The 20671-nt window shown below is 44.3% G+C and overlaps 4 protein-coding genes across 4 annotated transcripts; 2 read left to right on the plus strand and 2 right to left on the minus strand.

Annotated features, from left to right (window-relative positions):
• Window positions 1-6869: 6869 nt before the first annotated feature.
• LOC129618228 (leukocyte elastase inhibitor-like) lies at window positions 6870-8273 on the minus strand. Its single transcript, XM_055533032.1, has 3 exons — window positions 8162-8273; window positions 7659-8118; window positions 6870-7614 (listed from the first exon to the last, which is right to left on the minus strand). The coding sequence occupies exons 1-3, from the start codon at window positions 8271-8273 to the stop codon at window positions 6870-6872; spliced, it is 1317 nt and encodes a 438-aa protein (XP_055389007.1).
• Window positions 8274-8392: 119 nt separating this feature from the next.
• LOC129618229 (calcium-dependent protein kinase 6-like) lies at window positions 8393-12826 on the minus strand. Its single transcript, XM_055533033.1, has 17 exons — window positions 12386-12826; window positions 12244-12340; window positions 11982-12061; window positions 11823-11937; window positions 11710-11779; window positions 11498-11662; window positions 11307-11450; window positions 11165-11235; window positions 11066-11121; window positions 10926-11019; window positions 10825-10881; window positions 10666-10775; window positions 10346-10502; window positions 10163-10234; window positions 9900-10119; window positions 9783-9859; window positions 8393-8670 (listed from the first exon to the last, which is right to left on the minus strand). Exons 1-17 carry the CDS (start codon window positions 12824-12826, stop codon window positions 8393-8395), a joined length of 2304 nt encoding a protein of 767 aa, XP_055389008.1.
• Window positions 12827-14870: 2044 nt separating this feature from the next.
• On the plus strand, window positions 14871-17551 carry LOC129618231 (ATP-dependent protease ATPase subunit HslU-like). Its single transcript, XM_055533035.1, is given in 20 exon segments — window positions 14871-14913; window positions 14988-15200; window positions 15281-15428; window positions 15474-15536; window positions 15582-15699; window positions 15746-15845; window positions 15891-16034; window positions 16084-16181; window positions 16227-16313; window positions 16362-16436; window positions 16438-16456; window positions 16505-16543; window positions 16622-16768; window positions 16811-16876; window positions 16922-16962; window positions 16964-16989; window positions 17035-17085; window positions 17158-17226; window positions 17290-17369; window positions 17478-17551. Coding segments are annotated over 20 exon segments (1701 nt in total).
• Window positions 17552-18743: 1192 nt separating this feature from the next.
• On the plus strand, window positions 18744-19473 carry LOC129618232 (leukocyte elastase inhibitor-like). Its single transcript, XM_055533036.1, is given in 3 exon segments — window positions 18744-18896; window positions 18899-19337; window positions 19340-19473. Coding segments are annotated over 3 exon segments (726 nt in total).
• The last annotated feature ends 1198 nt before the right edge of the window (window positions 19474-20671 follow it).

Below are 20671 nucleotides of genomic sequence, written 5' to 3' on the forward strand. Positions count from 1 at the left end.
GCAGAGTGCACCCTCCTGCTTCAGAAGATTATAAATATATCCGCCCAGATGAGAAACAAGTAGAAACCTGAAAACACGATGAGAGAAGACTTGAGATCGCAACTCCCACCTCGAGATAGGTGCCCAATGAAGATGATAACTAGGACGTTTGATATTGTCTATATCGAGCATCAGGCCATCTAAAGGAAACCGCATGTCCCTATAACAACAACAGATTTAGTCAAAGTGAAATTCTTCAGACAGACCAGATGCGAACTTTCCCTTCTTGACTGCCTGCTGCCAGCATTTGGAGGTTTGGCTCGTAACTCCACGCGATGGAGGTAATCGCATCCTGAGGCCAGATATGAACAAAAAAGGGAGATGCTTCAATACTGACTCGATCAAAAACTTGATACACAGCTGGATTCTGAAAATCGATTAATGAGTTTGACAAACGCCAGATAAAGACACGGCCGTCTCTGGATCCAGCCGCGACCTGGAGGGTTGAAGATTCTGCAACCAAACTGAAGATGAATGGTCGAGCGAAGCACGGACGAGGAAGCATCGGGAGAAAATCGTACCCTCTGGATTTTCACTGTATGGCGTTACAGGATCATTGAAGAACGGTGCTGGTGCGGTGCATGTGAAATGAATACCGCGTAACAGATGGGATGAACACCAAAGAGGTGGGATCAATTTGAAACTGAAAGATAGATTAAAAAAACAATATTTTGAAGCAGAAAATTTAATGAGGATCGAAAGGATATGCGGGCTTAACAGTTTCTCCTTCGGTTGGGAAGAGTCGTCATCATGGAGTTGAAGATGATCGACTGAAATGTTGAAGCAATTGAAGCTTCCATCACCAAGAACTGCAAAAAGGATTCCGACGTTTTTGGAGTCGCCTGTATTGCGAGCCCAAGCAAGGGATCTGCAATATTGTCCCTAAGACAAAAAAGAGTATTCGCATAAGGGATCCAATGGAAAATCTATTGGTGTCTAGAGCTCACATGATGAATCAACCCGCATGCAAATTGGGGAGGAATTTCCGGGTTCGATGAAACCCTCCAGAGTTGTATGACGCTTGGGAAAGAAAGGGGAGACGTTTGGGACAGGGAAACAGGCGAAGACCAAGGGGCTATTCCAACCGCTAATACGGCGAATTCATCACTGGATGGATTTTCCAATTTCCTTCGCTTCTTTTCTCGAGGTTGCGAGGAAGGGTCTTTCAATGGAGGAGAAACGCTAAGAGCCCATGAGGGAGCTCCAGCATTTAGGAACCAATTTCCCTGAATGCATTGGCTGGTCAAGAGTGGGATCGTCGCTTCGGAAACACCCTTGGACCTTGATGCAGCGTCTCTAGTGAGGGAGACCCTCACAGCGTCCGGATAAAGGACTCGATCCCATGCGATGGGTTGAGGCTCAATGGGACACGGTGGAGGTAGAAGCGAGTGAAGAAAGTGAACCAGACGCTTAGATGACGAGATGTTTGGTTCGTGTCCTGCAAAATGAATATAACACGAGGAAAATGTCCATGGGCCTGACCTTCCAGCCTAAAAATCTCTGAAAACTGCCGAGTAGCCTCAATTATATCCGCTCCCTGATAATGCAAACTCAAACGTCGTCAAAGAACCAATTCCTACATTTTTTGTCCCTTTTTTCCTTCCCATTTCTGTCACCTCTGTCTGCGCCTGAAATCGTTCAACCCCAGTCAATCACTCGATTCTTTCTCACAATGGTCTCAGCACTCGTTCCCATAGTAGGTCTTTTGGATTAAGAGCCGTTGCAAGCGCTTGGTGTTTTCTCAGGCCAACGGTACGGAGGAAATTGAAGCAACCACTATTGCGAATGTTCTCGCTCGTGGAGGTATGGGTGTGTGGGGTAGACAAGAATGAAATTCTGTCTTTCAGGCATTGATGTTGAAATCACATCAGTACATAAAGACAAACAAATTAAAGGGTCTCGAGGAATTCATCTTGTTGCGACCTCAACAATTGATGAAGTTAAGAACAACATCTATGATTTGATTGCTGTGAGTTTCTGAGAGCAACCCCACGCACTTCTTCGGTTATCAGCTCCCAGGCGGAGCAGAAGGAGCAGACAATCTTCGAGACTGTTCTGAGTTGATCTCAATGCTCCAAGCCCAAAGATCCTCTGGTCGGCTCTTCGCTGCAATTTGCGCTTCTCCTGCTGTTGTTCTCGACCACCACCACCTTCTTGATGGCTATGAGGCCTGTTGGTGAGCCGCGGTTCTTCCAATCGTCCATGCGTTTCTCTTCAACGCAGCTACCCATGCTTCAACCTCCCAGAAGGTATCAAGGCGAAGGGCAGCCCTCGAGTTGTTGTGTCTCGGAACTGCATCACCAGTGTGGGACCTAGCAGTGCATTGGAGTTTGCCCTACAACTTGTTGAAGTGTTGCAAGGGAAAGACGTAGCGAAAAAGGTTGCTGAAGGAATGCTTGTTGTCTGAACAGCAACGCAAGGGTCCACATATATGGAGTGAATTGCTGTTACGGTTGAGACTTAGAAAGTCACATCCGTTTGATTTTCGATGCATATTATATGAGTGTAAGATAGTTATTGGATTACAAGGAACGTTTCGAGGGTTCAACCAGAACTCCTTGGGCTGACAATGCTGCATGGGAACAAAGCAGTTTAACACACAATCGTCAACTCGTTTAGGGTCAGTCTCGTATGGGTGCATATGGGAGCGATCCGTCGAGTGAGAACGGAAAGAGACGCAGATAGAGATAAAGGGCGAGGGTAGCAGTGCAGATACTGAGAAGTCGTGAGGTACTTCTAAACAGCCGTAGTTGCAAATAAGCATTGGAAAAAGGATGATATCCAGAATATCAGCATTCAGAATACTAGCAAGAGTGAAGGCAACGAACATGACGTGGCGATCTCCAAAGAAAGGAGAAATACTTTACGCAAGACATCATTCCGAAGCATGATGGCGCATCAGATGGAACTAATTGATAAAAGCGTGATTCTACGTTGGCGTTAGATGCGGAGTCGAATGCTAACATCGAAACACAACCCGGATTACAAAATTCGAGGAAGTTTGTTGGTTGGGAGCAAGAGTGATTCTTGAATTCATATCAACAGCAAAGTTGGACGTCTTTCTATCTCACGCTTCTGGTGGAGGATGGAACCATTCACGGCTAGTTTTGATTCGATGTCCTGTTTCTGGTGCAGGGACTCCTTTGGCAACGTGGCCTTGGGATTTAAGGGCTTTCTATCAGACTCCTGGGTCCGTCAGATGGATGGAAGTGCATATGGAATCAGATGTCGTCTTGTGGAGTCTCCACCCCTCAATGCCAACATGTTTCTTCAACCATCTCTGACTATTCTTGTACCTGTACTTTCTTCGTTTCAAATTTGGAAACTGAAGCATCCGGAATAGAGAAAAACACAAAAAATGTCTGCAACAAAGTTTCTACACAAACATTAATAAAAGACCGACAGTTGTGGCTGATGAAGTTGCAGCTAATTGTATGGAACCTGACGGTGTGGAGCTCTCAGGAGCATTCGTTGGAGGGGCTTCAGTCTTGGAGAATGTCAATTCTGTCTCGCAGCCACTGCAACCCTTTTCGTTGACGTAACTGATGGCATAGAAAATAGTATCGCCGTCTTCGGGCTTGATGCATCGAGGAATTTTGTCATCTCCGCGGGTAACCATCGTGTCAACCTGTTTATCCAGGTCTGAAAGTTTGGAGGCAACGTCACAATTGAAACCGATGCAAATGCCACTGAAAGGATGTTCCCCTGTTTGGACGGGATCCTTGATGTCAGTTGTTGATTTGGCAACAGCAGCAGAAGCGTGAATGAATGCGTTAAGCTTGGGATTGCTGTCCGCCTTCTCGAGCTTTTCGACACTCACACGGCCAACAAGGGACACTTTGGAGGAACTCGTGCCTTTCGGGATGACCTCGGAGATCTGGCAGCCACGGAAGACCGCGCAGTACGTTTTGTCCTTTTCAGTTCCGAATTCCTTGTCTATCTTGAGAGTTTCAGCCACGGTCGTATCGACGTACACATCGACGAAGAATGTTGCCTTGAGGCCGTCTGACCCACAGGATTTGACAGTGCCACCTGTCACTTTGGCACAGACTTCAATGGGATAAACGCCACTCTCCAATTGGAGGTCTTGAGCGATTACGGGCTTCGTCTTCACTTCCTGCTTTGCGCACGTCCCAACACTTGGTGGCGAGTCCTCGACAATTTTGAAGGAAATCGTTGTTGGTTTCTCTGAAGACACTCCAAGAATAAAAAACAGAACAACAACAGCAGCGAATCTCATTTTGTGGAATGTCGAAAATGAATGAGAATGAATATTGAACCAAACAATGGTGGCAAGATTTGCATGCAGTCCGCATACAATCTGGTCGGTCTCTTTAACAAGTTTCAACCTTGGAACGAAGCAAGAAACGTGGACCCCGAGATGAGTTCATAATTGGCGCAAGGATCCAATCAAGAAGATATAATCGAGTATATTCTGTTGCGTCACCCAATGGAAGGACGAGATGTCAACTCTCATACTTCTCCAAGAGTCTGAACTGCATTACGATGAAGATCCACAACATCTTCAGACTCATTGTGTTAAAATACATTCATGGATCGTAAGATTGCGAGCGTCCGCAACGAAATCGTCTTCATTGAGCTTCGCCACAAATCTATCGTCCAGCAATTCCCTGAGAGTAGGAATCGTCAGCAGCCTCCTATCGCTACAACTTCTGCGCCATCATTCCATGATCAATCCATGACTCAGAAGCAGTTTTCAACACAAAATCCTCTTGTATAGAGCGGCTCCTTCAAAGCTGTTAACGAGCACCGTTTTGATTGCAATCCACACGCCAGATCGCTTGTAAACAGAAAAGTAATTGACAGTCCCTGCATTTCTTGATCACTGAATTCTCAAACCAAACCATCCATCCCTCTGAAGTTGGACATCTAGTGAAGAAGCCAGACCTGTTTCAGATTCGTCGGAATTCAGAAGATATAAGATGCACGGTTTATTAATTCAGCCCTTTTCGAAATGTTTCTCCAACAATAAGGCCCTCTTTCGACACATAAGTCCTCCACGTGTTTCAGAGAATATGGGGATACGAAACGGATGGTTCTCGTTACGGAGACAAGTCATGACTTGTCTTTTTGTTACAAGGAAAAAATCGAGAGCTATCACATAGACGGCAAAACTCATGGCTGAAGGCCCCATTGGCAGCGCCACCATTGTACCGCCAGGCAGCATAAGCACCCAAGGACAACACAATACCACACAGACAGGCATTTGTAATACCAGAGTTCGTCCTCCGCGTGCCGCAATCTCAATGCGTCGGTTGGTGAATTGGTTGGTGGACTGGTAATTGAACTTGTCGAAGGAGCGGACAGAACAGAACTGTCCCTTTCAATGGATTCATCATCCTTGCCGCATCCCTGGAGATCATGACTCTCAGGCGAAAAAGGCAGAACGGTCTGTATGACAAGCGCCAACGAGGAAACACTCTTTTTGAATGATTTGCGCTGCCCTCTTGGAGAGACAATCTTAAATTTCCTGTTTGCTGGAGCGCCAATCATCCTCAGATTCGGAGGACTGAACTCGGGGCAGGCCTTAACGGGACAGCACAACCTTGGAGGACCTTGTCACATCTGTTAAGCATCTTGAATGTGACCCAGCTACAATTTTCACCATTGTCACTGTGGATATGCTTACTGTGGATATCCTTACATGTCTTATGAAGATCTCTGCGGCTTGTTGTCGCAACAACTGAGTTGATTTCCAATGAAACAGATTGTCAAAAGTTATCAACTTGGGAGAATTGAAGAAAAGAAATGAAGTCAACAGCCACCATTCTGGCGGAAAGAAGCCAAAGAGTTTCCTGGTCGGTTCGATCTCAAGAACACCACAGGCTTCAGTGGGACCAACGATCAAAACCAGCTCCTTCCATCCTTCTATCATCAGCACGATCCATCAGTGCAAACTGCGGATCTGCCAGATTTTTTGGGCGCGAATATAGCCAGACGACATTCTCACAAAAAATGGGAGATCATGGGTTGGATGGGCTCGATGCTGGAGTAGCCCTCAGCTGTTACTTTGAGAAAATGTGTTCGATCAAGCGCAATGCTTTGAATACTCCAGGATGGAATAACAAGTGAGGTTGGGAACGAGCACGCGATAAGAAAGCCGCTGATTAGCTGAACGATACTCCTTTATCTGTTGTTGACCAATTTGAACTCTCTCAATATCGTCAATAACCTTTAAAGAATTGAGACACATCGAACAAAAACTTCCTGCTTGTTTAAACTCTTAATTAATGATAAAACTTGCTCGCTCCTGCTTTAGACGACTAGAACTTCAAGTCAAGGAATTCCTACTATAACGGCGTCAGAATGGGGTTCAACTTCTGCGCTAACCTGGGAGTCGTCGAAATCGGTTGAACCGGAGGTGTTCACGAACCTTGTGAGTAACTGTGGTGGAAGTGTGGGTGTTCCTCGTCGTAAAATTGAAGATCGACTTCAATGCGCCGCTCGGGAGACGTTCCAAAGTACCTTCGTTAGGTTCGCGGGCCACACTCTCCACGGATCAGACCTTCGTTTGACAAATCTGCGATGAAGTCTTTTCTCAATTGATGCCATAAAAACAAAATTAGACATATTGCGCCACTCAACGAAAGAGATGGTTCATCTCAGCAATTGATCGAAGTAGCAAGACGCTTGGAAGCAGAATGCATGAAATATTTGGTTGATGCAGACAGAAGACTACGGGAATTAAAAAGAAGAAAGAGAGACAAACAAGTTGCTACCAGCGAGTGAAAACAAACAGATACAAGCAACTCGAGGCACGACAAGCTCACCAAGCTCAAGTAATTATCAAGACAACGTGCAGACAGATTTCATTTTCCTTTTGCTGGATTGATGAGACTTCCAAAGAAAAGGATCTCTTTGCTTTCGTCATTCTGAATGAAGAACAAAAATGGACGGTCGGCTCGGAATATTGTTTTCCTGGGGGGCCTACAGCAGCGCGTCATTTGCACAGCTGTAGCCGCTGCTGCTTCAGTTCCTTCCTCATTGACTTCAATTTTTGCTTGATGAATTACATTGGAGATAAATGTCGCTGACGGGGACATGCCCGAGAAATCAGCCTCGCAGCAGAATGCGGTTTTCATGCCAAGTGCAGAAAGCTCCTTCTTCAAATTGACTTTATGTTCGATATGGAAGCGCGGAATATAAACCTCAACCTTCTGATTCACCATTTTCCGTTGCACATCCTTCAACCGTTCAGGCGTCAACCCATCCGATAATTGTTGGACAGAGTTGTCAGGCAGAAGAATCGTCATGCTTAAGTTGTCATCCTTGTAAGGTAAGCGGATAGCCCTGAAGCCTTGATCTTCCATGTAATCAACATCCATCTTCCCATACATCAGGGGCACTTTAACACTTTTTCGTTTTCCAATATGAAATTCAGCGTCCTTTGTACGTTTCGGATCGAACTGCTCCATCCACTTTCCTTTGAAATGAATGGCATTTAGAAGCACCAGAGGTCCAAGAAGATCCTCTTTGGTGATAAGTTTGTCTATTTTGTCGGCTGTTACGCTCTTCACCCAAGTGTTGATCTTGTCTACGCATTCAGCTGGCTTTCTGCAGAGGAAACATCTGCAAATCTCGAGTATTGAGTCACTTACCTGAAATCAGTTGAAACAGCCTCAGCAAAGTAGTTGTCAAGGCACTTCTTCTTGTAATCATCAAAAAGACGAAACCCTTCATCAACATAGAGCCTATTAGCCAGATGGACTGTTTTCAACTGCTTCAGGGAAGTCAGAAGTTGCTTCATCGAGCCATGTAGCTGTTCATCATCTGCGAACTCCTTGAAACACAATGCTTTCGTCATATTTTCATTTGTCGAGCCGCGGGATCCAAGCAGCACCATCCCCATTGCAGTTTGGACACTCAGAGGGGAGAAGAAGACATTTGAATTTTCCGATTCATTTTTGGACAATTCGCGGAGGAGCTCCAGACTGAAGGCAGCGTTGGCCGACGAGAGAGCTTTCTTTGGATTGTAGGTTTTATCGCAAGTTTTTGCATTTGCGAGGACCTCAAGAGTTTCCTGGAAATTTTGGTCCAACGTGCCGAAAATGGAACTTGCTGAAAAAAAAGGAATTAATGTCGAAGTGATGGACAACCGCACCTTCAAGTTGCGCGACCGGCAGAAGCGCAGCGCCAGTTTTGATCACCAAGGAGCAAATTCCAGATTTAGATTCTGGTTGTGAAAATTTGGGGCTTCTCTTTCTCACGTTCATCGTCGTTTTGTATGGTAATTAGTTCTTGGTCGTGTGTCGTTGCATGCAGGACAGGCCTGGTGTCATCAGAAAGAGCTTCTAATACCCATTTACGCTGACTAAGATGCTCTATAACTGAATCAAGCTTGCGCCAATTGATGTGAATGATTCGCAACAATATGCAGAGAGGTGCACGTGCCAGCGTGATTGGCAAGAATATCGCACATCAACGGACAATAGCGCCGAAATACTGTTTCTGTGCAACATAATCGACTAAAGCAAGTCCCGACTGTCCCAGTTGCAATTGTTTTTCTGCATCTGATCGTTTGATGCAGATCGGACACTGTATGGCTTCTTTTTTCCATCCATTCCAATTCACAGTTGAACATAGAGATCATCCACAACATCCAAGACCACACTGAGAGAAATTTTAAATGAGAGGGTCAAAAATTTGCGGAATTGTAATCAATGAAATTTGGTTGAATGGTGGAAGAATCCTCAATGTTGCATTTGGGTCGACTGATCAGTTTCAAAGCCAACTCGTGATTCTTGCAACTGTGACACGTGTCCGTGATTGACTTAAAAAGTGACATCCTTCAATTCTGCAGGCTGAAAACAAGGAGAATGGGATTGGTCTTTATCATCCTCTGATTCTCTCTGAGTCTCCGGACGTATTCTCGAAATTGCTGCACGATCGGAAATCGTTGAAGGTTCATTTTCATTAATGCATCTCACAAGTTCTGATCAATCGAGTCAATTGAGGAGTCGACAATACACGATTCTCCAAGATTGTCTTCCTTCGTGGTTTCCAAGAGTTTCCCTCGCAATTTACCAATGACCACATACCACAACGGGTTTCGGTTTATAGGGAAGGAAAATGGTCAACAAAGTGGAATGACTGTGGATTCAACAATTCAATTGAAAGCCGACTCCCAACCCGAATCGACCCAAGCTGCGTTGAGCGACCCATCAACCCCATATATCGTTGAGTCATCGCGGCCCGAAAAGGGATGACTCTCAGTATTTGCTCATCACCTTCCAGCTCTATGAATCGAGTCTGCACAGGGAAGGATCGACAGATTGAGAGCTCTCCAGTAGACGAAAGATCCCGTCAGTGAAAACTTGAGATGGAAATTCGTAGAATCTAAAACTGGGAACTGACAGAAAATTCAACAGGAAAAGCAAGTTATGCAAGTATGCTCTCTCAACTTGAAGAGCAAGAGACAATAACCAGGGTATAAAGTGTTCGTCGCATAGCGGTTCTATTTGATGGGTATGACCAAATATCAATTGACAAGATTTTGCTGCTTGGCAATTGAACGATTTCCTTTTTTCCCTTTTTTCTATCTTGTTGAACGGCCACGCAGTTTTGTCCCAGAAAAAGGGATGCGGAAGAATCACTGGTATCAGAGTTGAGATGCTCGAGTTGCCAATCATGCTGCTTATGGTCACTACATAACGATCACCGCAGAGCTGATGGGTAGCACTGTTTCAACCCCTGTAAACAAGACATTAACGAGACCATTGTACTCCCGCACCTCATATATTCTAAAAATTCGTCCCAATCTAAGACTCCGTCGCCATTTTTATCGATTTCGCGCGCCATTCTGTTATCAAATTGTAACCATTCCATGAGAACTGACTCACTTCCTTAATTCCCGTTCATCATGAGCAATTCGTGTTTTGAGTGTTACTTTATTGTCTGTACCAGATTTTGGGGCGCTTGTCAAACATTCAATGAACTCGTCAACCGTAATTTTTCCATCATCGTCACGATCCATTTTACTGAATGCTGTCCACACAACGTTCAGCTCAGATTCCCTCCATGTGTAACAAGCAGCCAGAAATTCCGTGTACGAGACAGAATCTACAATCACATCTCGACAAGGATGCTGAAACAAACAACAAACCTGAAGCATCCACATCGAGGGCATGGATGATCTGACTGATTTCGTGAGGGGGAAAACCAACTCGCTTCAACCCTGAATAGAAAACAAGACGCAAATAGACAAAATTGAAAACAAGACGCAAACAGACAAAATTGAAAACAAGACGCAAACAGACAAAGTTCCCGATCCTTCTAGGACTCTCACCATCCGCTAATTCTGCTTTCGACAATAATCCATTTCCATCGACATCAAGCGCCTTGAAAACGTCGTTGATTTGACGGACTTGACCTCCAGTAACATTCAGTTGGTGTGCCAACATGTTTGTAAGCACATTTTTTAAATTTGATTGACGTCGATATCGCTACAAGATAAACAGTTTAATCTCCATGTGAGAATCCAAACAAACCTTGAGATTGACGCAGATTTCTTCGGGCAGTTGGACCATCTTATGCCTCACACTTTGAAGCCAGGGATGATCTAGGCACTGAGACGAACGACAATGAATTTCTCATTCCACTGCTTACCTGCTGAGCCGAATATCTTTGATTCAAATCGCGACAGAGCATGCGCTTCAGCAAGTCGACAGCCGCCCCACTGATAGGCAGTCCGCTCAACTTGGTGTAATCGGGTTCCGCTGCAAAGCAGGAACCACGTCAGAGCAAGCTTGGAGATGCCTCACTCACAATATCGCAACTTCCTCTCAACTTCCTCGAGTGTATCTCCAGGAAATGGGACTTCGCCTGGATCGGTGAATAGATGAAAGCGGCGTTGATGAAGCGCTTACCAGTGAACAATTGAAACATGATGCAGCCGCAACTCCAAATATCGCACTTGAGGGTAACAACGTAGTCCAGAACTTCGGGTGCCATGTAGAGGTACTGTGCGAGTAGGGCAAGATTTTCTCAATAGATGGGAGACACTTACCGTTCCAGCTGCATTTTGACTGAAGTGCTCCTGACGGTCGAACAATTCAGCAAGACCTAAGGAAGCTCTCAAGTATGTCAGATGAATGACACGTCGTACCAAAATCAATCACTTTGATTGAAGATTCCTCGGATTTGTTGTGATACAGAATGTTTTCGGGCTTTAAATCTCTGATGACAAAATCGGGAAAATATAAAATTTAACAACAAAATTAATGTCATGACGTCAAGATCAGTCTTACTTGTGCGCTACGAGAGCTGTATGGAAGTAATTGACTGCTTCTAACAATTGTCTCATCACATTAGCAACGTATTTCTCCGTCAAAATAAAACCCTGCTCGAAGGTTTTAGAAATCCGATCGGCAAGCTCTCCACCATCGCATGTTCTACGAGAAAACAAGAATTCACTACAGCCATGAAGAAGACAACGAACTCCATGATGATGTAGATGGAGTTGTAGTCTGCATAAACGTCGAATACTTTGATGATATTGGGATGATCTAATTTCTTCAAGACATCAATTTCTGCTTCTATCTGTTCCATCGGAATTTTCGAAAGATCTTTGTTTATAATTTTGCATACACGCTGAAATCCAGACCTATGAGGAAGAGAGATGCTTCCATCTGAATAGCGAAGGTCACTCACGCCTTCTCACGGACTAGGAACACTTCACCAAACGATCCAGCGCCCAAACGCTTCTCGAACGTGAATAATTCTAACAAAAACGCAACAATAAATATTCGGTCGGGGTCACTCACTCTCGATGTTCTGGTCGCCCGATAAATCGCGCCGGCCGACAAAACAACTTCGACGAACTTTTACTTTACGTGTCGGATAGAATTTTTCCTTGATTGTTTGAAGAAGCTCCCAATACTGTGGGGGAAGGGGAGGATACGCTAAGTCAATCGAAAACTTACCATTAATTGAAACTGAGAGAGTTTGAGGTAGTTGCTATTCTCAGCATCGAACCGCTTGAATATTCTGTGTAACATCCGCTCTGGTAAAATATAAAAAGTGCAATTGCCTCATCATTGACTCTTGACTATCCATCATTACTATCCATCATTGCTATCCATCATTACTATCCATCATTCCTATCCATCATTCCTATCCATCATTACTATCCATCATTACTATCCGTCATTACTATCCATCTCACAGTACAGTGGGAGAGCTCACCGTCAAGCGAAGGAAGCTGCAAATTATCGATCAATTTTTCCATCAATTTTTGCACCTCTCGAAATTCCAGTTTACCATCCCCATCTGTATCAAATTGCTGCGAAATAAAAATGATAGAATGTCAGTGGTTAGCGGTTCTCACCCTAAATGAAGCCATCGCCGACTTTAGAAAAGTTGCTTTATTAGAAAGCACCTGATGAAATTGATGAGAACGAAGAAGGGGCGTCACACTCACTGCGTCAAGTTTAGTTTGAAAAGATTTTTGCTTATCAAAATCGAGAGTCGTTGGTGAGACAAGCGGAGGTGGCGGCGCTGAAGAACACCGTGTGGCGTTCCCTTGGGGTGGAAACTTATCATCTGGTTGATATGACTTGCGACGTTGCGCAAAGGGAGCGCTTCCAGAGGAAAAAGGTCGGAATTGTTGAACCGGTGGCGCAGGCAGCCGAGGCGGACCAAAATTGGGTCGTGGTGCTGGTGAGAAACGCTTTGGCGAAGGATTTGGTTGTAACTGGGGTTCTGGGGCACGTCTAGGATATTGGTTGTACTGTTGGAATTTCGGCGGAGGCCTTGGTGAAAATGACATGGTGGGACGAACAAGCGCGAAGCGGAACTGATAAATAAATCAATGAAGAAAAGGCGGTGGATAATGTTGTTCAGACAGAAAAAGGAAAAAGAGCCATTCTAAGATTTACATTTTTGAAGATCTAAGAAAACAAACATAGAAACCTTTAAGAGTTTAGCCGTTAAATTTTCATCTGTTTTGGGTCAGGGATTCTTCATATTGTTCCAGGTAATATTTGAAAGACCCATATGACCAAGATGCAACATTTATTTGTTGTCTGAGAAGGTGACAATGAGACGTTAGGCTGTTTCTTTTCGTGTAAGTTGCGCCAATCAAATCACTTTCAATCCTTTTCTCAGTTTGACGATCTTCAGTGAAGATGTTTGATGACAACCGTAAAATTGGCATAGGACTGTGTGCTTTGGGATCTCTACTAGCAGGAACAGGGGTTCTCTTTCTTTTTGATCGAATTTTACTTTCTCTTGGGAATGTAGGAATTCACCCGATACAAGAGTCATACCTTGCATTTGTGTTGACAGTTAGCCTTCTTGTTTGGCATCGGCTTTATCATCGGACCTTACGGTTTCGCTCGGTTTTTCCTTAAGAGAGAAAAAATGAAGGGATCGCTGTTTTATTTCAGTGGATTTGGTATTATTGTTTGGGGGTGGTCCATGATTGGTATGGGATTCACTATTGCTTTCAAGATCCATGTTGGTCTTCAGGCTTGTTACTTCAAATTTATGGGGTTTGGTTATTGTTCAATGCTCTACTTCCAAATGTTGTTGCTTCTATACGACTTACGCCGCTTGGGTTTATTTTTGACTTGCCTGGTTTGAAGCAGGTAATGCCATTCGTTCATTACTTCGAAACATCTCGTATTTTTAGCTGTCAAACTGGATTTATGACCAAAGAAGGCTGCCGCTATAAACAGCTAAGTTTACCAACCTATTGGTTCTTGGTGTCTGTATTGACTTGCTACCACCCCAAACCTACATAACATCAAAGCTGGACGCCTTTTTTGAAGACTAGCGCACTCCAAACAGAGGAGCCAGCCTCAGCCACTGGAACGTCGTATATAGATTTCTACAGCGCGACCAAAAATGCATTCGCTTGAAGGAGCACTTTACATTCCATAGAAACGGTTTGCGAGGATGTTTAGTAGATTTCCCAGTGCTCATTATTTTCCCGGTTACAAATATTAAATTTAAAAACAGAAAAGCACGTCAAAGGACAGTTTGCTGACCTTCAATTTCGAGCAAGTCTCAGTAGGTACACTCTATCTCGGAATTTGTCTAGCGCTTCAATGAAACTGTGAAGAACAATGTTACATCAGTAGAATAGACTTACTGTTATGCGTGTCTTGCATAAATTTCTTGAGTGTTTGTATCGCTGGTTCAAATAAACGGTGAAGTCTTCACTGGACAACCTGGATTCAATGAGAAGTGCAACCCAACTTCAGCGGCACATCTACAACCGTTTCAGTACCTCTGCTCCTACATCTCATCAATCTGCAGGTTCCAGTTCAAGATCAGTTCCCAGTGCTGAAGCGTTCTATGTTCGTCACTTGAGGATTCGTTCTCCTGAAGGTGTCAACCTCCACAATCAGATCAGTTCACTTCAAAGTCGTAGCGATGAGCGTGAGAAGAATGTTCTATTGGGAATAGGTTCAGGGGGTGCATCTCTTTTTGGACGCGTGGGTCCGGGTTGTCTCTTCAGTCTCAGAGAACGATGCGGACGCCAGGACTTCAGTCAATTTTCTAAACGATCATATTCCGATCATTCCAATTCCTTTCGAGATTTGCCTAACCGTCGCGGAAACAAACGGTTTTCAAGAACAGACAAGTTGCGCCGCCGAGATCGTCCGAAGCACCACGAGGCGCCCATTTCTCGTGAAGGTGTCGTCGAAGTTTGCGATGAAAGACCAGTTTTCCCATCACGAGACAAACAACATTCAGAAATTTCAAGATTGAAGCCTAGGCGGCAGGTTTCCACTCGTGAGCTGAAAACAGGCTCCGGAGTTGTTGTAACGCCATCCTGGAAAAAAACGCAAAATTAACGATAGAAAATGGCGCAACTCAGAATAACGCTTCCAAAGAATCCACCAAGTCGTCGAGCGACTTCATTTTTGTTTCTGGTGACTCCATGTTTCGCAGCTTCCAACTTTAATTTTTTTTTATCGCAGGGCTTTCGAACGTTTCCGGAGGCTCGTTCTTCGTGAAGCCAGAGAATGGAGCGAAACCCGCAGACGAAAACCGTGAAAGCAGTCCTTCGACATCACAAGCTCAAGTGTCGTCCAATTCGGTCAAAGACCTGAAACCATCCGAAATTGTTGAATTTTTGAATCAGCATATCGTGGGCCAGTTAGAAGCTAAAAAGGCTGTGGCTAATGCGCTAAGTCAGTCATTTTGAATGTGTGGAAGTTCTACCCGCTGGAGTCGTTATCTATGATGAGTTCCAAACTTATGATTCACTCAGGAAGTCGCTGGAGACGGCAACAATTAAGGAATGACGAGCTGAAAGATGATATTGCTCCAAAAAATATATTAATGATTGGACCAACGGGTGTGGGAAAAACAGAAATTGCAAGAAGAATGGCGAAAATATTGGATGCACCATTCATTAAGTGAGATGAAAGTTGTAATGGAGGAAATTTGACGTATCGCTGTAGGGTTGAAGCGACAAAGTACACTGAAGTTGGATTTCATGGTCGCGATGTGGATACTATAATCAAGTAAGGATTGGAGTGAAGTTTTGGGAAGACAGTTGAATCTTGCAGGGATCTTGTTGAACTTGCCGTTAGACGACAATACATCAGACTCGAAGCTGAGTTCTTTCCACAAGCTCAGAGATCAGCAGACGAACGAATTCTACAAGCTTTGACGGGTCAATTAACAGTCAGCTCTACTTGAGTGAACTGAGAAACTTTGGCTATTTCTTCAGATCGAGGCTGATGTTGAGATGTATGAAAGCTTGCGCTTGGGACGTTTGGACAATCAAGTTGTTTCCGTCGAAGTTCCCTATTCGATGACGGGAGGAGGGGGTTAGCGATACACCAGATAATCCATCCAATTGTTGTTCTGAGCAGGTCTCTCGTCTGATCTCCCAGATTTCTCTTCCGGAAACAACTCAACTGATTTCACTCCATTCACATCATCAGGCTCTCAATTCTGGAATCCTTCATCGGGAGGAAATGGCGGATGGAGAAGCAGCGCATTTGGCTCCTCGCGAAGTAAGAGTGGCAGAGATGGTGTCTCATCTCTATTCACACTTTTCTGAAGCACGAGAAAGGTTGGAGAAGCGTACGATATCTGTGAAGGAGGCCCGCGCTGTTTTAGCAAATGTCGAATTTGCTCGAATGATTGGGTCAGTTGCAAAGGTAGGCTTTGATTTTCTGTTGTGGATGTTATTCGCTGTGTTGTAGTCAAGGATTACTCAACAAGCAATCGAAGCAGTTGAACAAGAGGGAATCGTTTTTCTAGATGAAATTGACAAGATCTGTTCCAATAAGGTACAACGAAATGATCGAAGACAATTTGGCATCCGTTTGGCTTTCTAGTCGCATGCCTACAGCGGCCCCGATGCCTCAGCTGAGGGTGTTCAACGGGATCTTCTTCCCTTAATTGAAGGCACCAACGATCAATACGCGCTATGGTGAGAGATCATTGCCACACTCGAAGTCATTATTGTCACTTTCCTCAGGAAACGTTAAAACCGACCACATTCTTTTCATTGCCTCCGGTAAATTCTATCCTGGAGTCGTATTCAACGAATAGCTACACAATTGGCGAGCTCCCCTATGGTCTGTTTCTTCTTCAGGGGCGTTCCACAGCGTGAAGCCTTCCGACATGATGGCAGAATTGCAGGGACGCTTACCCGTTCGTGTTGAGCTGAAACCATTGACTGAAGGAGACTTTAGGAAAATCCTGACTGACACAAGGCACAATCTTCTGGAACAAAATATTGGTAGTTAATTTGTTCACCGTCGGACTTACTTTGCTTCTTCAGCTCTATTGGCAACAGAAGGGGTTACACTTCTTTTTGAACCTGCTGCCACCAACGAAATAGCCCGAGGTACGTGTCTGACTACTTCGACGATCAGTATGTTTTGTTGCATAGTTGCGTATGAGGTGAATTCGTTTGTGGAGAATATTGGGGCCTCGCCGGTTGGTAACAATTATTGAAAAGTAAGTTGGATGTTGAACAATCAACACTTCCGGTTTTTTTCGCAGAATTATGGAAGAAATTAGTTTTGTTGCTCCAGAAATGGAAACCGGATCTCTGTAAGTTTTGAGAGTTGAAAACTATAGATCTGGAAATTAGTCAATTCGGTCACTCCTGTTGCTTGGTTGTAGGGTCCGGATCACAGAAGACGTTGTTGGTCGTGCTGTCCATCCCATGACTCAGAACTCAGATTTGCACAAGTTTATATTGTAAACTGTTGGTAAAGTTTAAAATCTGTTTCTTCATAATTCTTTTTATCCAAGACCAACAGCATACTTTCTAAAATGGGGAGAAGCAGCCCTCACTCCCTTCAATATCTATGACTACTATCAAGAACAGCTAGGTGCTTGTGTGCGTTCCTTAATCGCTATCCATATGACTTTATGAGAGTGAACTGATTCATCACGGCATCGTGTTTGAGGGATGAACAAGTGACGATCTGGTGTTGCAGCTTCTGGAGGACTTCACATCAAAGAGAGAAACAATGATTTGGACGAAACTGAAGGTGTGGAAATGCCGACGTGATTGTAGGAAGCAGGGGCTCGCGAGTTACAAAGGAGTTGGGATAAGGACTGATCAGGGTACGAGGGGGATTCTGAAAGTAGCTGGAAAGGGAAGGCTATTTCCCCATTTAAGAAGGACTGCTTCGAAACAGGTAAAAGGAGGATTTTCTATCCGTCTTTGTATCTCAATGAAAAACTATCCCAAAATAAAACTGATCTTCTTATAAACTGCGTGGCACAATTTCTGCGAGATGTCCACATCAACTCTTATGAGGAACTGAAAAAAGCGTATTTGAATTCTGTGACCATCATTTTTTCAAGCAGGCCTCGGGGTCGCCTGAATCAGAAATGCGAGGGACACGTTTTTGGTGGCCAGTCACACATTTGTGCTGAACGTTTGGCGACTGAGGAATCGAATCAATCAATTATTAGAAGGTCCCGAATTCGTGCTGCTTGATCACACCAGACCTGTGCCTGCATGCAACTACAACGAACTTATTCAGAACGACGATGAACGTGAGAAAGAGAAGCCCCAAATTTTCACAACCAGAATCTAAATCTGGAATTTGCTCATTGGTGATCAAAACTGGCGCTGCGCTTCTGCCGGTCGCGCAACTTGAAGGTGCGGTTGTCCATCACTTCGACATTAATTCCTTTTTTCTCAGCAAGTTCCATTTTCGGCACGTTGGGACCAAAATTTCCAGGAAACTCTTGAGGTCCTCGCAAATGCAAAAAAATGCAAGAAAACGTACAAAAGGGATCCAAGGAAAGCTCTCTCGTCGGCCAACGCTGCCTTCTGTCTGAAGCTCTTCCGTCAAGTATCGGAAGAATGCACCGAAAAACTCAAATGTCTTCTTCTCCCCTCTGAGTGTCCAAACTGCAATGGGGATGGTGCTGCTCGGATCCCGCCGCTCGACAAATGCAAATATGAAGAAAGCATTGTGTCTCAAGGAGTTCGCAGATGATGAACAACTACATGGCTCGATGAAGGCAACTTCTGACTTCCCTGAAGCAGTTGAAAACAGTCCATCTGGCTAATAGGCTGTATGTTGATAAAGGGTTTCGTCTTTTGAAAATTTCAAGAAGAAGTGCCTTGACAACTACTTTGCTGAGGCTGTTTCAACTGATTTCAGGTAAGTGACTCAATACTCGAGATTTGCAGATGTTTCCTCTGCAGAAAGCCAGCTGAATGCGTAAAGATCAAAACTACACATATGGTGAAGAGCGTAACAGCCGGCAAAATAGACAAACTTATCACCAAAGAGGATCTTCTTGGACCTCTGGTGCTTCTAAATGCCATTCATTTCAAAGGAAAGTGGATGGAGCAGTTCGATCCAAAACGTACGGAGGACGCTGAATTTCATATTGGGAAAACGAAAAAAGTGTTAAAGTGCCCCTGATGTATGGGAAGATGGTTGTTGATTACATGGAAGATCAGGGCTTCCGAGCCATTCGCTTACCTTACAAGGGCTTACCTCACAAGGATGACAACTTATGCATGACCATTGTGCTTCCTGACAACTCTGTCCAACAATTATCGGAAGGCTTGACGCCTGAACGGTTGAAGGATGTGCAACGGAAAATGGTGAATCAGGAGGTTGAGGTTTATATTCCGCGCTTCCAGATCGAACATAAAGTCAATTTGAAGAAGGAGCTTTCTGCACTTGGCATGAAAACCGCATTCTGCTGCGAGGCTGATTTCTCGGGCATGTCCCCGTCAGGGACATTTATCTCCAATGTAATTCATCAAGCAAAAATTGAAGTCAATGAGGAAGGAACTGAAGCAGCAGCGGCTACAGCTGTGCAAATGACGCGCTGCTGTTATCCCACCCCAGGAAAACAATATTCCGAGCCGACCATCCATTTTTGTTCTTCATCCAGAATGATAGAAGCAAAGAGATCCTTTTCTTTGGAAGTCTCATCAATCCAGCAAAAGGAAAATGAAATCTGTCTGCACGTTGTTTTGATAAATACTGGTGAGCTTGTACTCCTTCCATGTTTTGATTGCCACCAGTGATCCAACGTTTGTTTTCACTTGCCTTGTTTGTCTTTTTTTTCCGCTCGTTCGCTTGCTTTTTTTTCAAGCCTAAAGAATGAATTCCGGTAGTTGCTGTCGGCATATTTCACATACCGAGAAAGTTGTCTTCCACCTGAGCCCCAGTTGACGCGTGAAAGCAACGAATTGATAGGCAGCAAGTCTGTAATCGAAGTACTGCATGGAAAATCAGCTCCAACTTCCTCGAAGAAGTTGTCTTCTCAATATTTAACAATCTGATACAAAGTCAGAACGTTGGTGAATGGAGGCGTGAGCTGATGGATTTTATACTGATCTGATGGGCAGCAAAGTCTGTAATCGAAGTACTGCATGGAAAATCAGCTCCAACTTCCTCGAAGGAAGTTGTCTTCTATTTCAGCCCCAAGATTTAACCAATCTGACACAAAAGTCAGAACGTTGGTGAATGGAGGCGTGAGCTGATGGATTTTATACTGATCTGATGGGCAGCAAGTCTGTAATCGAAGTACTGCATGGAAAATCAGCTCCAACTTCCTGTCTTCTATTTCAGCCCCAAGATTTAACAATCTGACACAAAGTCAGAACGTTGGTAAGTGGAGGCGTGAGCTGACGGATTTTGTACTGACGGATTTTGTACTGATATGATGGGCAGCAAGTCTGTAATCGAAGTACTCGCATGGAAAATCAGCTTCAACCTCCTCGAAGGAAGTTGTCTTCTATTTCAGCCTCAATATTTAACAATCTGACACAAAGTCAGAACGTTGGTAAATAGAGGCGTGAGCTGACCGGATTTTATACTGATCTGATGGGCAGCAAGGTCTGTAATCGAAGTACTGCATGGAAAATCAGCTTCAACCTTCCTCGAGGAAGTTGTCTTCTATTTCAGCCTCAATATTTAACAATCTGACACAAAGTCAGAACGTTGGTGAGTGGAGGGCGTGAGCTGATGGATTTTATACTGATCTGATGGGCAGCAAGTCTGTAATCGAAGTACTGCATGGGAAATCAGCTCCAACTTCCTCGAAGGAAGTTGTCTTCTCAATATTTAACAATCTGATACAAAGTCAGAACGTTGGTGAATGGAGGCGTGAGCTGATGGATTTTATACTGATCTGATGGGCACGCAAG

Source organism: Condylostylus longicornis, unplaced genomic scaffold (genome assembly GCF_029603195.1).
Source record: "Condylostylus longicornis isolate FDR11 unplaced genomic scaffold, ASM2960319v2 ptg000772l, whole genome shotgun sequence".
NCBI lineage: Eukaryota > Metazoa > Arthropoda > Insecta > Diptera > Dolichopodidae > Condylostylus > Condylostylus longicornis.

What these genes read in the sequence shown, in the direction of transcription:
- LOC129618228 (XM_055533032.1), bottom strand. Translation starts at nt 8,273, where the DNA reads ATGAACGTGAGAAAGAGAAGCCCCAAATTTTCACAACCAGAATCTAAA. An exon ending in GCCGGTCGCGCAACTTGAAG is followed by an intron (nt 8,119 to 8,161) that starts GTGCGGTTGTCC and finishes CTTTTTTTTCAG; the next exon opens with CAAGTTCCATTTTCGGCACG. An exon ending in GCTGTTTCAACTGATTTCAG is followed by an intron (nt 7,615 to 7,658) that starts GTAAGTGACTCA and finishes TTTCCTCTGCAG; the next exon opens with AAAGCCAGCTGAATGCGTAG.
- LOC129618229 (XM_055533033.1), bottom strand. Translation starts at nt 12,826, where the DNA reads ATGTCATTTTCACCAAGGCCTCCGCCGAAATTCCAACAGTACAACCAA. An exon ending in ACAGCTCTCGTAGCGCACAA is followed by an intron (nt 11,236 to 11,306) that starts GTAAGACTGATC and finishes TTTTGTCATCAG; the next exon opens with AGATTTAAAGCCCGAAAACA. An exon ending in CATGTTTCAATTGTTCACTG is followed by an intron (nt 10,882 to 10,925) that starts GTAAGCGCTTCA and finishes TCACCGATCCAG; the next exon opens with GCGAAGTCCCATTTCCTGGA.